Raw genomic sequence first — 18,307 nt, forward strand, 5'->3', positions numbered from 1 at the left:
TGCCATGACATACTGCACCTGGAGAGGGGTCTTAACTTCCCTGTAACCAGCATTCATGGCTAAACAGTTGAGAAATGCCCTTGAAAATCTGGAGTTTTGCATGTGGGTGGGAAGGAGAACAAGAGAGCTCACTGTCTACGGAATTAAGATGATGTGTCACTGACCCTTTCTGGTCCCATCTCCACCCATACCCTGGTGTTCCCTTCTGAAACTTTCTCCTTGGTCTAGGATATTTCTTTTTTTGCAGCTTTACAAAAGACGTCTTCCTCACCCCTGCTTTCCTGTCCATCACCCCCCTATCCAGAAAGGTTCTGCCCTTCAGAACCTCTGATGGCTCTAATTTAGGGTTCCCCAGCTCATTGGACAAGCTTGAATGGGGAAAAGATTAAAATCTCAGAAATGAGGACTCACGCAGACCTGGGTCTGTACAAGCTCCACCTGACTGGATACAAGCAAAGATCTCTGCAAATCCCTATAAAAATACCTTGGATTTATTACATTTTGATGGAAATATGGATCACTGGATGAGCCACACAGCATCTGAGAAACAGACACAAAAATGAGGTGGAAGAAGACAGAAAGAGACAGAGATGTACAAGTGTTTTGGAGGAAGAGTCAGAGAGCTAGCCAGGCAGAATGAGCGAGGGAGGCAAGGGCTCAAAGAGGCATTTGCTGGACCACTGTGGACTAGGCCTTTGGGCACACCGTAGCCAACTGAAGGGGGCATGCGGTGCACTGAACACAAGCAGTGGAAGAGAAAGCATAAGTTCCCTAAGGAAGATAAGAAAAGAGAGATGGCTGCTAAGTCCCTGGATGAGCCCTTCTTTCCAGCTACAAAGAGAAATGCATAACTCAGATCACCCTGCTTATAGTAAGCGGATGGAATTCACTGCATCTGGCTATTTTAATTACCTACAAGCAAAGTGATTTTGCTACTTTCATTTAGAGGAGCTTTTTGAAAGTAGTTTTCACTCCAATTACTTTCATTAACAAGTGATCAAAATGCATCAAAGCAGAAATGAGCACAACAAGAAGAAAAGCAGAGGGAAGAACTCTCTAGGAGATGTCCAAACCCAGCAGTCACTGTGAAGCTCTGTCTTCCCTCATTAGCCTGGAGAATACATGTGTTCTGGATCCGGCCCTCACGAGGCACCCAGGTGCAGGACTGGGTACAAGCTCACCTACAATCAGGAAGCATGGGTGGCTCCCAGAGACCCAGGATGCTGTACAGGGCTGGGCCCCAGCTTTCTGTAGTTCTGTCCCTCAGTTCTCCTGGCCGAGGACTCAACTCTACAGACCTTACATTCAGTTGTTTGGTGGGGTCTTGTTCCTCATGCATCCTCCAATGAGCCTGCACTTCTGGGAAGTGTTTACTCCTGAAGACACTCTCTGCTGATGGAGATGAGCAGTCATTTACTCTCCCTCGCCTCACTGCCTCCTGACCCCCTTCATTTCTGTCAGTTAATTTGATACAGTAGCAAAGGCTCCTCCCTCTCTTTGGAGAAAAGAAGATGGCCCAAACTGGGTCATTGCTTCCCTGTCCAGAAAAGCAGGCAGAGAGGCTGAGTGCCCATGCCAGGCACAGGGGCTGGGGCGAGGGAGGAAACAGTCCAGCCCCCAGGCCTCTGCTCAATTCTTGTACCCACTGTCCTCCCAGCCACTAGTCCCTTCAATGCCTTATATCACCAGGCAGCAGAGGAACCTGAAAAGTTCCCACATCTAGAAAAGAGCACGAAAGTTCTGTCCTCGAGCTTGCTAGTGAGCATAAAACACTTTGAGGCAGGCGCACAGAGTCCACGTATTTGAGTTGTGGCTGGTCTGACAGCTGCTGAGTCTATCACACAGAAAATTAGAAAAACTGCTTGAGCACAGAGATTCAATACATGGTGTCATTTAGCAGCTGCTACACGGGGGCCTTGATCTTAATTGAAGGCACAATAGGGGAGAACCTTAAAGGAGTACCAAATCAACTTCTTCTTGCTCCAGTAATTAAACATCTGACTCATGGTGATCATCTGAAACCTCTCGAGTGTTGGGCATAGGGTCCACTCACATGTATCTGAGCACCTGAGCCCCCGGCACCCCTCCTGTCCACACAGGGCCTTCCTCAAACAGCCTCCTGCGGGTAAGTCACTGCCTCCCCTTGTCAAGGCCACTTTTGGGTGGGCCTCATGGAGTTAATGAGTAATATAGCCTAGTGGCAAAGAGCTTGGGCTTCCAATGGCCAACAGGGCTCTGTGGGGAGATCAGCCACATCAGCCCTCCAACTTCCTTAGTTTCTCTTTGCTTACTCACCCTGGTCCAGCAACTCTGGCCCCCTTGTGAGTCACCAAACCTGCTAGACAAGCTCCCACCTTAGGATCTTTGCAAACTTTGTATTGCCACTGCCTGGGATACTCTTCCCCCAGATATTCAAACGCCTCACTACCTAACCCCCCAGCCTTTTGCAGGCCTTTGCCCAAATGTCACTTCTCATATCAGAGGCTCTGGCTAAGTGCCCTCCTGGCTTTATTCTACTCCATGGCACTTGTCACCATCACATAGACTTCATCTCTTGTTTACTGTCTGTTTCTCCCACAAGACTGTACCTATCATGTGGACAGGGCTCTGTTTTTTTCCCTGCTGTGTCCCCACATCACCGAATAGTATCTGACTCATAGTACATGAATATTGCTTAACAATTGGACAGAAGGGTTCGAGCAGGACAGCACCATGGTCAAAGTTCCATCTTGGAAAACTTATTCTAAATGCCATATGGAAAGTGGATTTGAAGAAGCATCTGACCTGGGGCTCAGAGAATAGCTAGGAGGCCATAGAGGTCATCCAGCCAGGAGATGATAGTGGGATGGGCCATCCCAGGCGGAACGAGAGGTAGACTGAAACGTGAGGAGAGGTCAGGCAAGAAGATATGGTTGGGTCTTTTCTCATGGGACAGTCTGGGTCTTTGAGGCACAGCTGGAACTGTGAGAAGAGAGCCCCAGGGGACCTACCTGGAAGCAGCTGGTATAGAAGGAGGGGCCTATGGAGAGTCAGAAGGATGGGGGCTGGTCCCCAGAAGACAGTGGAACAGGTTTGCAGGGAGGATGACTGAGCTCACTGCAGGAGGGATGCAGCAAAACCAGGCCTGGAAAGTGCCTTCTTGGCATTTAGAAGGGTAAGGTGATCTTAGCAAACTCAGTGGCAGGGGTAACAGGACAGGAGCTAGGTGCAGACCCCTAGACAGCAGAATACAGGGAAGCTGCAGAAGTGGAGACAGCCAGTGCAGAAAATGCTCTGCGGCCTGAGAGGGAAGAGATGAAAGGCTACCTAGGAGGACAAAATCCTGTGCCTTTGGGCTTTAGGATGAGAGAGACGAGTCCGCCAGCAACCAATGGGAATGAGGAGTGCACAGCAAAGGACGGGTTGGAGAAAGGAGGATGGGGTGCCAGAAAACAGCCGGAAACAATGTGGGGGATTCGGAGGCTATAGCTTGTTTCCATAAGAGAAATCAATGCACCACAAGACTTTCTCAGCTCAATAACTTCTTAGCAATTTTTAATTACTAGAATGTAATTAATTCATTCAAAGTACAGCAGTTCTGTGAAGCACACCACACATGCCGAACTGATAATATTCTTGCACATTTGCGGAGTGCTCACACCAAGACATTTCCTTGCATAAAACCTGGAGGAAATAGCCAAAGAACACACATGTTTGTTTTAAGTCACTTTTCTTGATCCTGGAAGCAGATACTGTAAACGGGACAACGGAACTCCCAGGGATGCTGGACTACGGGGCTATGAGTGAATTTTCAGTTCAGTCAAATCCTAGTTGTTTTCACAGATGCTGACAGAATCTGTGGAGTGAGGAGGGGGTATCCAACATGAGAGACAGTCCGTAAAGATTCCCATTTGTGCTTAAGGTCTTGGAGGCATCTCTGGCTAAAGCAGCCCCCAAAGGATAACCCAGAGAGTGGAGATGTGTGGCATTTCTTTTGGCTGTAAATTCCTTGAGGTCAGGCCTGGTGTTCCGATCCTACTGGTATTCTCAGGTCCTGGTACAGCCTTAGCACCCAGTGGGCATTCAACAGATGTCTGTGAAGTTGAGTGTCTTGGCAGAAAATAGCCAAAACTCTTCTGTGGAGCTTAAAGTGAAGGCCAGGAAGAGGGCTGGGTACAGAAAGATCCTTTTGCAAAGACCAAAAGAACAACAGCCGCCACTGGACAGAAATGTGGGTAGGCCCAGAGTGGAAGGGCAACTGGAAGAACAGGAAAGGGAGTCTGGAGAGAAGTGGAGTCCAGCTTCCAGAGCCAGACCAGGCTGAAGGTGGGCTTGTCCCCAGAGGCTCTGCCTGCTTTTGACCCCAGGTTCTCCTGGCAGCCTTCTGGGTATCTGTGAGTTTCCTACTCTTTCCTTAGAAAGGAGACAGGGGTCTGGTTTCCTGTTGTCTAGAGGCGAGTTTTCCCTGGAGAAGCTGTAGCTGGCTTCTCAATGACCTGTAGGGCAGGGAAGCCCCGCCCAGCAGTGGCATGCAAGGCCCTTTCCACTGCCCGTAGCTCCTGAGCCTTCCTTCTGCACCAGGAGGTCTCCTGGAGGAGAAGCATAAAGCAATTGCATCTGTTGGGAACGTGCCTTGCTGAGACCTAACTAAAAACAGCCCCAAAGCTGTTGGTGCCTTTGAAGGGTTTGTTGCAGCAGCAAAGCCTGGGCCCTGGCTTGGCTCTGCCTGTGTGACTTGGAATAGGTATTAGCCCTCTCTGGGCTTCAGGGTCCCTCTTTGGGAAATGAGAATGTTGCAGTAGCCTATCTGACACCCAGTCAGCTTGAGTTCAGACTACCCTGCTTGGCACACAAGGCCTTTCCCCAGCTTGCTGTGATCCACTGTCTGCCTTTATCCCCAACTATACTCTCCCCCCACACCCAGGATCCCATAATCACTTGCTCTTGCCTGAGACTGGAGGTACTTCGTGCCAGTACCCCTAGAAAGCCTTCTCCACCCTCTCAACCTAGCAAACCCTCCCTTGCCCTTCAAGATCCACCTTCAAGGTCTCTTCTCCTCCAGCACCTTCTCTAAACATTCTCATCCTGAGTTAGATGAAGTTTTACCCTAGGCGCCACTGGCATTTCCTGAGAGCCCGGAGGTACATTCTAGGAGCTTTGTCCGGACTAGGGATCAGAGACACCTGAATCTCCCCTTGCTTTTCTACTAACCCGCTACATGAACTTCGGTGGCTCCTTACATGTCTTTTCAAAAAGCAAGACAGTTGGAGAAAGTGATCATTAAATTTGACCAACTGGAGATCAAATTCTAGTCATTCATTAAACAAACATGGAGGGCCAATGTTCTTCTCTCCCCTCATTCACACGAGGACCCACCACCCCTGACCTCCTTGCTCATTACAGAGTTGTCACATAAATGGGCAAGAGTCTTATAGCCTGTTGCATCTGCTCCTTGAACAAGCCGTGGTGTTACAACGGCAGCACCATCATCCCTAGTGCTGTTGATACTGCTTAGAGAAGAAAGCTCACTGCACGCCAGGCGCTGCTCCTGTCATACAACACTCTACGAGGTCAGTGCTATTATTATTCCCATTTTACAGATGAGATAAATGAGGCACAGAAAGTTCACGTGCCTTGTCCAAAGCAGCACCCTCGAGCATGTGCCACATTGTCCCATCAGCCTGGGACTCCGATGCTTCCTCAGGCCCCAGCACCTCTTGCTGTACGGACTGCTCCAGCAGAGTTACACCAAATCCCCTATCAATGCCTTACAGCATCACAGCCCTGCAGCAGGATTTCACACATCCCAGGAAGTGAGTCTCCTGCTGAGAGCTGGCCTGGGCTGACAAACCTGGGGATGTGAGAAGCTTTCCTTGGCAGGACAGGAAAGACTTGTGGAAGTATAGAAATGCCCCTGGAGGTGTGGAGCCCAATTTAAATTCTTAAAGTAACAAGACTCAAAGTAACAACAGCAACAAAATAACAAGAAGAAAAATAAAAGGCTCTTACGCAGCAAGCTCTATTTGCTCTGCTAACTTGCAACAAAATACTGAGTTTTTATGCCTGTTTAGTAACAAGTAAGAAAAAAAGATTTCTTAGTGAGCCTGTAGTATGTTTAACTTGTTTCCAAAAATGGAAATGACTTCCTTTCATTAGCTTGTGAACTCTCCTCTGAAGCACCAAAACTACCTGCAACCATCATCAGGCTGAGGAAGCTGAAGGGCCCCCTTAAAACGGAACCTTCAACAGTCCCCTTTCTTCCATAATTTCACGGTTTGTTTGGAAAACTGCCCAGCTATGACATTGTGTCATCTGGTATAATACAGCCCTGGCTTGGTGAGTGATTGCTGAAAGGGAAGCTCATCTTCTTGAACAGCGTAGGAGATAAAGCGTGAATTCAAAACCAAGAAAAATGAGTTTAAAAGTGCCAACTAATACACAAATAGGAATGCGATGTCACAAGATAACTTTGAAAACACAAACTCTATAAGAAGTTAAACAGTGAAATCCATCCAATATCTTGGCATTCTTTTGGTAGGATTTGGTGTTGAGGAAAAATGTGACTCCAATTTTGCCACAAGAGGAGATACATCTTTCCCACACCCCCTTTTGCCCCTGACTTTCCGTGAGATCCTGCTTGTGACTCAGGAGATCTGGGATCAAAGCTGTAAACTCTAGCTGCAGCAATCCTTTTGAGTCTGGTTGATTTCCTGTTCATGCTAATGATCCCTAAATGATATATTTCATTTTACATTCACAAGGAATCCCATTGCCATAGCAACTGGACTGTGATACCAGAAGTTTTCTTATAAATGGAACTTACAATGCTGCCTCTTATCCCTTGCTGGGTGATGAAGGCTATGTGTCCCCCACCACTCCTCAGGAGAACCCCTTCCCCAACAGAAAATCAGTGGCTCTGGCCGCAGACAGGGAGCTCCGAACTGCAGTGACTTAGCCCAGCACAGCCCATCACCTCTCTCCTCTTGCTCCACACACTCCAGCTGCACAAGGAATTGTCCTAATATTGACTTCTTGGGGCAGATAAAGTTCCGGAGAATGAAGTCACAACTTCCTGTAAAGTCTTATAGAAATACAGAATGAAAGATAGATGATTTTAGAATTTTTGCTTGCATGAAAAACAATTTTGTTGTTGTTGTTGTTTCCTGTATTAATAACTCCCTGGAAACTTAGGACAAATGACAAACTGTCATCCATGGACCTCAAGCTGTTATTAAATATTCTGCTGCCACTGTGGGGTGGGGACTGTAGGAACTTGTTCTTTATATTCTCCTTTGTTCCAGGACCCCCCCGTCACCACAGAAGCTCCCATCTGTTTCCTTCTCCCTGCTGGATCCATGGTTCTGGTCAAAGCGAAGTGCTCACATCCCAAGAAACTCACCTCGGGGCTGGTCTGCTTTCCCTTCATCAGGCTCCTGTGAATGAGCGCCCAGGTCTTTCCTGTTTGCTGGGTACACCCTATGGGAATGACCAAGAAGGAGAAGCAGCCCAGCTCTCCTGTCCTCCCATCAGGACTACAGCTGACCCTGAGGATGAGGCATTGAAGGCTTTCAGGGGAATCCAGACCCAAGAAGCCATCTGTAGACAGAAAAGCCCCGGCTCTAGGTGGACACTGCTGGGACAGGCCCCAGCAATGAGTGTCTGCCTGACACTCATGTCTTCCTCACCCACTCACTCTCCAGATACCATTAAACAATCTGGGCCCAGAAATCTCTCCCCCCACCTCCCAGGCAGAGCCCTTGTTCCTGTCTCTGCGTTCTTCACAGTTTGTGCATCTGTCTACTCTCAGCCTGTGGCCATGCTGGATTAGAATAAATAATGATGGCAGATCTCACGAACACTAAACCCATGCGATGCATCAGGCAGCGTGCTAAGCGGTGTTAGTGCAGCCCCTCTTTTACTTCTCTCCAGTGCTGCAGCAGGTGGGTACTGCTGTTAATCCCCTTTTACACCCGAGGAAAAAGCCCAGAGAAGCAGAGTGATGCACCCAAGGCCAAACAGCTGGGAAGTACTGTGTCCGGAATTGGTGGGTTCTTGGTCTTGCTGACCTCAAGAACGAAGCCGCGGAGCCTCGTGGTGAGTATTATAGCTCTTAAAGATAGTGCGTCTGGAGTTTGTTCCTTCAGATGTTCAGATGTATCCGCAATTTCTTCTTTCTGGTGAGTTGGTAGTCTCACTGACTTCACGAGTGAAGCCGCAGACCTTCACGGTGAGTATTACAGCTTCTAAAGGCGGTGCGTCTGGAGTAGTTTGTTCTTCCCAGTGAGTTCGTGGTCTCACCGACTTCAGCACAAAGCTGCAGACCTCTGCAGTGTGTGTTACAGCTCTTAAAGGTGGCATGATAACAAAGAGTGAGCGACACAAGCTTTACCGTCAACAGTGAAAGAACACAGCTACTACAGTCTTCAGGGGAACCCAGTAAGTTACCGCTGTGTGGCTGGGGCAGCCTGCTTTTATTCCCTTATATGACCCCACCCACATCCTGCTGATTGGTCCATTTTTATAGAGAGCTGATTGGTCTATTTTACAGAGAACTGATTGGACCGTTTTGACAGGGTGCTGATTGGTGCATTTACAATCCATGAGCTAGACACAGAGTGCTGATTGGTGCATTTACAATCCTCTAGCTAGAGGTAAAAGTTCTCCAAGTCCCCACTAGATTAGCTAGACACAGAGAACTGATTGGTGCATTTACAAACCTTGAGCTAGACACAGAGTGCTGATTGGTGGTGTGTTTACAAACAGAAAAGTTCTCCAAGTCCCCACTAGGTTAGCTAGATACGGAGTACTGATTGGTGTATTTACAAACCTTGAGCTAGACACAGGGTGCTGATTGGTGTATTTACAATCTCTTAGCTAGACATAAAGGTTCTCCAAGTCCCCACTAGGTTAGCTAGATACAGAGTACTGATTGGTTTATTTACAAACATTGAGCTAGACACAGGGTGCTGATTGGTGTATTTATAATCCCTTATCTAGAGATAAAGGTTCTCCAAGTCCCCACTAGACTCAGGAGCCCAGCTGGCTTCACCCAGTGGATCCCACACAGGGGCTGCAGGCTTAGGTGCCTGCCACTCCCCTGCCCTGCACCCTCACTCCTCAGCCCTTGGGCAGTGGATGGGACAGGGCTCTGCCGCACAGAGGGCAGCGCTGCTTGGGGAGGCTCGGGGCGCAGAAGCCCATGGTGTGGGGGAGGCTCCGGCAAGGCGGGCTGCAGGTCCCAAGCCCTGCCCTGTGGGGAGGCAGCTGAGGCCCGGTGAGAATTCGAGCACAGCACCGGCGGGCTGGCACAGTTGGGAGACCCTGCCACACCCTCTGCAGCTGCTGGCCCAGGTGCTAAGCTCCTCGCTGCCTGGGGCTGGTAGCATCCATTCCCCACTCCGAGTGCGGGGCCCGCGGGGCCCGCGGAGCCCACGCTCACCTGGAACTCGCTCTGGCCCACCGCCAGCGCAGGGCGCAGCCTGGGTTCCCACCCGCGGCCTCCCCTCCACACGTCCCTGCAAGCAGAGGGAGCCGGCTCCGGCCTCCGCCAGCCCAGAGAGGGGCTCCCACAGTGCCGTGGCGGGCTGAAGGGCTCCTCAAGTGCTACCAGAGTGGATGCTGAGGTGGAGGAGGTGCCCAGAGTGAGGGCTGCTAGCATGTTGTCACCTCTCAATACCAGAGCTGGGATGCCACCCTTGGTCTTTCTGGGAGCTCACAGGCACCACTCTCCACCAAAAAGGGGTCCTTAAGAGAGGAGTTCTGCTATACCAAGTGGGCAGCAACTCACAATCTGTGAAAACCTCAATGAGTCAGAAGGATTCGGTGGATAAATTAAATCAACATGAAGCAGAACTGAGCCCTGATCTGCTCAAGGCTCCCTGCCCCCATCTCCACACCACCTTATTCCCATCCCTCCTCACCTCGGTGGGTTTTGTGGTGGCTGGTTTTTCCCTCCCATGAAATGAGAAATGTTGTTTGAATAACCGATGGTGAGGGAGGCTGTGCACACTCTGATGCAGAAATAGAAACCTTTAGGAAGATGCAATTTAGAGGATATTGGAAACCAGAGAATGGAACATCAGTCTATAAAATTCAACACGGCCAATAAAGCTGGAGCAACTGGTCAAGTGTTTTAGTGTGCATGGTTGCAGAGGAATTGGTGGCACGTGGCCGGGCAGCGCTTCCAGACTGGGGACGTTTTTCCTAGGCTCATTTTGGCCTCATTTCCATAATGTGTCTCATGATCTCTGAAGCACCTCGGCATTAGCATTATAAGCACAGCCGTGAAAGTGTCCAAGACTATTGTCATCACCAGGTAAAGGCGCCTTTCCCAAGCCCTGCCCTGCCTAGCACTCCATGCTGCCACGACTGCTAAGTGGAGTGGCCTATTAGGTGGGTGCAGGTGACACAGGTAGATGTAACAGAGGCAAACACATTTTTGCTCCACCATCTCAGCCGTGAATCTGCCTCCACACACACGTGTCATGCATCACACCATCCTCAGTGGCGGTCTGTGAGGGTGAGGCAGGAGCTTTGCCCATTCCCACTTGGTGCCCAGGCCTCTACAGCCTGGACTGCTCTCAAGCCTTTGTCTCCCAGTGTTGCAGGCACTTGGCAGGTCTCTGGTCCAAGCCTCCTCCTCTCCTCCCTGCACAACCTAAAGTACTTTCCTGACCTCACGCAACTCCAAGTGGGCTCTCCTAGCTCAGGCTATGTGGGCCTGTTTCCATCTGTCTGCAAGCTGCTTCTGTCTTCTACACATTTCCTAATTCATGTATACCCATTTTGTACACAAATATTTGTACACAATAAATACTTCTATAGGCCATGACATGTACTATTTACCAGGGCCACATCAATCAACACAGGATGTGCATTCTGACTCTTGTATCTTCAAGCATCTGGGAGCCATTGAGCATTTTCTTGGTGCAAGGCACTGTGCTAGGTGCTGAAAATACATAAGCGCATAAAACAGCCATAGCCGCTGCCCTAATGGCTCTTACCGTCCAGTGGGAGCTGGTACTTACCTTCTCTTCTGACTCAATCTCAGCCCAAAGCATGAATCCTTTGACCCCAGCTCCATGGACATATTCTGATGTCCGCCCAGAGGTTTCCTTGTCTTGCTCAGAGGTATTTTGGACAGGTAAAACATGGGATGCCTTCCCAACAACAACTACTCCAGGCCAGAGTTTGTGTCCTTGCCATGCTGGGAGCCACTGTGCTGGTGTCTGCCTGACCACATGCTGTGCACAGCACAGCCTCCTGATTCATGGGACTCTGTGCAGAAGGGTAAATATGGTCCTTGTCACAACCTTGCAAAGGCCCATCCTCTATGGAGAACTGGGTAGTGCCCTGTTGTCTGGTCCCTAGTGAACCTGTACCAGCCAGGGTTTAATTTGACCTGCCTGGATTCTGCTCCCCAAGAAGCTTCCTCTAAGGGCAGGGTCTCTGGAGGTGGCACACAGGTAGAGTATGCATCACCAAAATGCCACTGCTGCCATTTTGTTACACACCAGTCTTTGTCTTTATTTCCTACAGATATGTAACTTGTAGACTCAGCACCCAGGTCACTTGTCAAAAAGGCATTAGAAGATCCATCACAAAACTCAAAACCACAGGGCAAGGGCCCTGTTCCTACCTTTGAGGAAACAGTCCTTGCTGTGGATGACGGTGATCTTCTTTCCCAGGAGGCAAGCGGCACGGTGGAGCTTACAGTGGTTTTCATAAAACCTCCCATCAGAGCCGCACACAGGCATGTAGCTGGGCCTGCATGCCTCCAGGCACTGGCATTCGGGCTCCCCTGTCTTCCTGCTGAGCACGCACCGGCTCCCTCGGCTGCAGAACTTCTTCCCGCAGGAGGCTAGTAGCTCATTGTGGCTGGAAAGCCCTGCCGGACACACAAACACAGAGGGTCAGCTACAAACACTCAGGGGGTCTGAGGTCAAGGGCCTCCTTTGTAGCTCACAAGCACAGACTCCATTTGCCTGTGAAGCCAAGCTACTCAAGGTGGTGCCTGGGGGCTTGGGGTCTCCTAGGGAGTCCCTGTCCCTCCATGAGGTGGCCATTGGTGCCAAGAAGGGTGTCCTGCCTTGCAGAGCTCAGGTTTCATGGCTGACTCCCTCTGAACATCTGAAACACAACACCTGCCCATCCTAGGACCCAGCTGGGGGCTTTTGATCAACTCTTGGTTCTTTCTTAGGCTTACTTCTCCTGCTTCCAGTTGAAAAATGAAAACACCCAGCCACTGTGTGCTCACAAAGAAGCACCTTACACCAAAGGACAAAGCCTGCTACCACTGCTCCCAGGCTCACAGTCAGCCTCCTGGACTAGAGATCTATTAAAATCAATGACTCTTTAAAAAGCGGTCCCCCCACCCACCTCCTGCCTGCAACACCTTTTCCTTCTGTCCTTCTTTTCCTTTACTATATCATGACTTTGGACCAGGCTGTGTACTAGGGGTCTCAAAGATGAACAAGCCATGCCTTTTCTTCTTCTTGACTTTGTCATTCTGTAAGGTGGTGACATGTATGCAGATCAGACAAAGGGCATGGGAGCCAGGGAGCTAAGTTTGGGAGAAGTAACTGGGAGTGGTAGAGATGATGGAGGGGGTGGTGTGCCAGTCGGCCCTGCAAAGGAGAGAAGAGTTTTCCCAGAAACACAGCAGGCTTGAGCCAGCCGCCCTGTGGGTGGCATTTGCAGGTCTCAGGTAGAAGACTAAATGTGAGTAGGAGTTTTGTACAGCGGTGGGGTTGGGGGGCAAGGTGTGATTTCTGGGAGACTTGGAGAGCCAAGCAGAGAAATTTAGGTACTCTATTGTATGCACTGGGGAGCCATTGCAGGGAGGAAGTATGGCATAAGAAGAAAGTCATGCTCCAAGTGTTCAGGATGGGGGTGGGGGTAGCTGAGGTAGGGAGACCAGTGGCTGGCCATTTCCTTGGAGGAGAATGTGGTTCTCCAAGACACATGTCATCAGGGGAGACACCAGCAGCCTTTCCCCACCACCCAGTCCTTTCTAGCACAATGTTGCAGTTAGAGGCAAGAAGGCTGAGCCCCTGGAAATGGCAACTGCCACATTGCTTGAGTGTCCCCTGCAGCCTACAACATCCACAGTGAACTCAGGCAGCAGCACCCAGAGCTCACACACCAAAGAGGTCAGGGCAGCTGGAAAGGGCACGTTTAAGTAAAAGGCGAAACAGGTATCCATCACCAACATCACACTGCATTCTGGGAGTCTGGAAATGAGATAATCGGCACATGTCACTGAAGGTACAGATGGAAAGTTGGGAATTACACATGGACACCAAAAGACAACTGACATGTGAATACAGATTTTTATGGCCTCAGAAGACTTTAACTGTTAATTAAATCTCCATCAAAATATTCAGCAAGACAAAATGGCCCTAGTAATCATGACCAAGCTTTCAGCCCCAACTCCTACCCATAGGATTAAAATGTCTAAGCAAAGAAGAAAAGAAAGAAAAGAAAAGAAAAAGAAAGAAAGAACAAAAGAGAAAGAAAAAGAAAAAAAGAAAGAAAGGAAGAAAAGAAAAGAAAGATCTCCTTTTTCTTGTTTTTGGTTAAGTCTGCTTTTCATCATTATAGATTTAAAGGAAAAAAATCAGTTATTGGCAGATTAACTGCTTGATTCAATAATTCATTTAAATTCCTCCAGCCTTGGCAAGCTAAGAAGTATTGACTTTTTCTTGAATCATAATAAACTGGAAGGTCAAATATCTCTGAGCAGTGTAAAAGTGCAGATCCTAAGCGAGTGGGAATCTCTTTTATCCACTTTGCTAATTGTCTGCATGTCACCATGAAGGCCCAGTGGCATTCAGCAGCCCCTCTGCACGCTTTCCTGTCAAGGTTGACGGTGGCGGGGAGGGAAGGAGGCGGAAGGCAGGCAGGCGCCTGGCAGGGAGGCTCTGGGCTGGAGGCCCCCCACTCACGGTGTTTATGGTTGCTTTGCCACAGAGCATGTTTGATTAGCGTGATTCTCCTGGGTTGTTGGAAAATGGGTTACCCTAGAAAGTGCTGGCGGCTACTAGAAGAAACTAACAGCTCCGAAAATATCAGCCTTTGTTTCTCTCTCAAGACCGGGCCAGGACACAGAGCATTGCCATCGGATCACTGTTTTAATAACCTTCCCATGCAGATAGGATGCAACCCACTAACTGCCCATTTTGAAGCAACAAGAGGCAAAGTCTCTGCACCCTGGGCTGTGAGCCTGCTTCAGGGTGTGTGCCCTGGCCCCTACTGCTCTCTCCCTCTGGTTAAACCAGTTCCAAGTCACCCTTGTAGGCATTTCCTCTATGAAGTGCTTGCTACCAGCCCAAGTCCGTGTGTCCCTCTCTGAATCCTCCTACCCCGAAGTGCCTGCCTTGCCCCACCCTGCTCTGGCCTCAGGAGGCCCCACAGGTGCTGGGCCTTTCTCTTCGTGTGGCCCCAGTATACTCAGGTTTTAAGAAATGCAGAAATGTTCAGCACTGATCTCCTGAAGGCTAATTCAGTGCAGGTAAGAAGCCAGGCTAGGGGCTCAGATGGGGAGGCTGGTGAAGCCTCACATGCGTTGGCTCGGTGCGGGTACATTTTCCCTTGCCTTCTCCAAAGCAGGCAGGAGGGAAGTGGAAGGATGGAGGTATGCGGGGAAGATGGATGTCTGTGGAGATGGGCTTTCTGGAGTAAACAGAACTGGAATCCTGGAGAAGCAGAGTTGGAAGGGGCTTCAGAGACTACCTCCTCCAGCCCAGGCAGGCAAACCAAAGCCAGTTCATGGGGGACTGGGGGAGAAGCTACTTTCCCCGACCCCTCCTTTGAAAGCTGTGTGTCCAGATGGTAGTGAGCACCTCTGAGGCCCAGCATCACACAGGGCAGCAGGCGCCCACGTTTGCTTAGCTTGCTGGGGAGGCTCCCATGGCCTTCCCTGCAGGCTGCACTCCGAGGGTCAATGTCTAGGAAACACTGGTGCCAACCTGTGGCTACTGAAGTTGTCAAGAACACTCAGATTCTCCCTGACATGGAAATTGGCTGTCAGCAAATATTTGATTCCTGATTACTTGCAATTAAGACAAAAGTAGCACGATGGCCCTGCATATGCCCTTCACAAAGGCCCCACAGAGGGTTGAGAATACCCTGGGTGGGGGAAGGCCCAGAATCTGATCCACAGCCCCAGAGATGCTGACCTAGGGGTGGGCTCCTCATTCAACAAGCCCCTTGCTACCACTTCCTCCTTGTCATTAAAACAATGAATTCCCCACTCCTACTACGATGGCGATAAAACAGTAATGGGAAAGGTAACCAAGTGAGACTCCCAGCAACTGCCTATAGTATTTATGAGGACAACCACAGTGCATGAAAAGTACAATGTGCTTAATTTATAGTCATCAAGAAAGCCATTTACTCAGGTTAAAAACTGATCATCTTGCCAAATAAGCTGCTTTTCAACACAAATTAAATTTACTGAACATGGTCAGAAATGGGAACTGTTATATTAACATTATGGCGGCAGGAGAAACAAGTCTATTGGTACTAGTTGGTGCTAAAGACGCCCACTGTAATCTGATTAAGGATTCTCAGTAAGAATGCCACAGACCCAGGACTGCCGTGAACTGGGAGCATGGATAGGTACAGGTGGTGTAGTTGAGTGGTTGTGGAAGGCAAGCCTGTCTGACCCTGGTGGAAGGCATAAAAGGAGGCTGAGTTCTGAGATGGGCCCCAGAGAGAGTAGGTCTACATCAACCTGGAGCAGGAAGCCCCTCCGTTGTTTCACCACAGCCAGCCACAACCAAGAGCACAGAAAGTTGGGTAATTTTGTTTCCAAACTCTGACTCAGCCTCTGTAACTGCTTCCTGGGCCCAGAGAAAACTCACAAGTGCTCCCTTCTCAGGGATAGTGCCCCAAGTGGCAATGAGGGAAAAGCCACGAGCTCTTCCACTCTTGGATGCCAACGGCCTGCTGGCACCTTCTTCCCAACACAGCTTTTCTGTATCTGAGACCTCATCTCCAGCTTGACTACTGATGACAGCCCCATCTCTGACAAGGCCTTGGGAGCTCCCTGCTCCCATCTCAGCCAGAGGTTCTGCCCAGGCATCCTCCTGAAGGCTGTCAGTGCCCCCAGTACACGACCTAGCACTCAATTCCACAACCTCACCCCAACTCACTATGAGGCCTCAATGAGGTGATGGCTTGGCTCCGAGGAGGCCACTCACTGGAAAGCCCAAAACTGGCTGAGAAGAGCAGGGCGTGAAGGCAGAAGACCAGAGGCAGTGTGTGCAGCACCAAGAACCTCAAGAACCTCATCCGCCACCTGCCACGAACCCCAGCCCAGCACAGCAGCTGTCTCCAGCTTCTGCAGACAGAGGTATTTGTCCAGCCAAGTGCCTGTCCATGGGCAGATACAGCCCTTTATACATGGCCTTATATACTTCATCCTCCAGGTCTTGACATACCAACACACAGGGGAGCGGCAGCCCTCGCCTGGGGTCATGGTTGGGTTTCTTAATGACCCAGAGCTGAGGCTTTGCCTGTGGAAGAGCCACGTGCATATAGCCATGTGCAGATATGTGGGGTGCACCTCCAGGGATTGGAGGTAACGGTCCCAGTATTCTTCCCTGCTTTAAGATAACTTATACTCTCACACGTGGCAAGGTGATCCAGGGACAGAGAGTGCCTATCAGTGTTGACTCTCTCATTGCAGAAACCACCCAAGCACCTGGTATGCAGCTAGAGAATTCAGGATTGTGTGAGAACCAGGCAGAGGCCCCACGCTGCAGTCCCATGCCATGTCTACCCTAAGACAGGGTGGGTGGTAACAACAGGACACTTCTGGAGTGCCTGCTTGCCAGCTCGCCATCTGTCTATTCATCCAACAAATATTTACCGAGCACTTGCTATGTGCCAGTCCCGATTCCAGGTGCTGGGGATTCAGACAGAATAGGCTTCTATCCTCAGGGCACTATCATGACAGTGTAGGAAGACACACAAGAGGGTGAACTGACAAACAAGAAACAAGACAAGTATAGATGGTGTTAAATGAGAGGAAGGAAATAACCAGGATGCTGCAGCGGGCACACTTTACTCTGGTGGTCAGGGAAGCCTTTTTCAGGAGGTGAGATTAGACCTGAGACCTGATGGTGAAGATGGCAGAGACCTGGGGGAAGGAGAGAGTGGAGCACCCTCGGGTGCCCTGGAACCTGGCATGCAGGGCGAGGAGGCCTGGTATAAGAAGAGGCCTGACTCCTGAAGCCCTGCCCCAAGGTAAACATCACCAGGCAGACTCAGTCTGCAGGGAGCTGTGAGGCAGATGCAAAGTTTCACCCTGCCCAACTGTCCCACCTGGAAAGTGGGGTGAGGCCCCGCCACCCCACCACTCAGTCCTCCCAGCTGAAAGAGGTCTATCCTCCTCTTAGGGGCCAGAAAACTCTCGGCATCCCTCAGGGCTGCTGGTGGGAAGAGAGCAGCCCTCTCTGAGCTCTGACCATAGGCCACCTTGGTGAGGGCCTCCATACTCCTAGATGCCCTGGGTGCTGGGGCTGCGTCAGGTCCACGTCCAGCCTGTAACGCCTCATTTATACTCAAGGGTTGGGAAGAGAATCTGTGATTCCTCCCAAGGACATATGTGTGTGAACACCCAGCCAGAGAAGGTCATGTGTAAAGTGACTATTATTTACTGAGGCATGCCCACCAGGCACCATGCTAAACTCTGAGAATCTATGTGCTCATCTGATGCTCCTTTAATCCTCCTCAAAGTTCTATTAAGTAGACGCACAGGCCCTAGTCAGCACATATTTGTGGCATGAATATATGCCTATTTTACAGATTAGGAAACATGAGTCAAGTGACTTGCCTATGGTTAGACAGCAAGTAGGTGGTAGAGCCTAACTTTGAATCAGTCTCACTCCAAATCCCTCGAACTTGGGATAATCTGCTCAGCTGGCAATATGGTCCCTGCTTCAAGGAACTCATGCCAGGAGGATCAAGATGTCCATAGTGTGAGCTTCTCTAGCGTCAGGATACATTCACACATCAGCAACCCCGGCTGCAGGATGGCTGCTGCTCATCCACCTCATGGACACATAGCTTAGAGGCCCAGGTAGCAACTTCTCTAAAGGCTGGAGGTTTACAGGGCTGCAGAAGGAAGCCCTGCTTGGATCTGTGAACATCACAGGCCCAGACCCACTCCTTGTCATGCATGGACACCTGGCCATTAAGCCCCTTGCTTCCCACTATGATGTTCCCAGCTTCATCACCTCCCTGTCTCCACTCCTGCTATTTTGCCTGAAACTGGACAGGTGACTGCTGGGCAGATGTGACGTATGCTCAGTGACCACAG

The 18,307-nt window shown here is 50.0% G+C and overlaps 1 protein-coding gene across 1 annotated transcript in view; it reads right to left on the minus strand.

Moving 5' to 3' along the window:
• FSTL4 (follistatin-like 4) overlaps nt 1-18,307 on the minus strand; it is a 662,587-nt gene that overhangs the window by 197,838 nt on the left and 446,442 nt on the right. The window contains exon 4 of the mRNA XM_011951100.1: nt 11,618-11,866. Within this exon, the coding sequence (XP_011806490.1) occupies nt 11,618-11,866 (249 nt within the window). The remainder of the gene's footprint in view (nt 1-11,617; nt 11,867-18,307) is intronic.

This window comes from Colobus angolensis, unplaced genomic scaffold, assembly GCF_000951035.1.
Source record: "Colobus angolensis palliatus isolate OR3802 unplaced genomic scaffold, Cang.pa_1.0 Scaffold314, whole genome shotgun sequence".
Lineage (NCBI taxonomy): Eukaryota > Metazoa > Chordata > Mammalia > Primates > Cercopithecidae > Colobus > Colobus angolensis.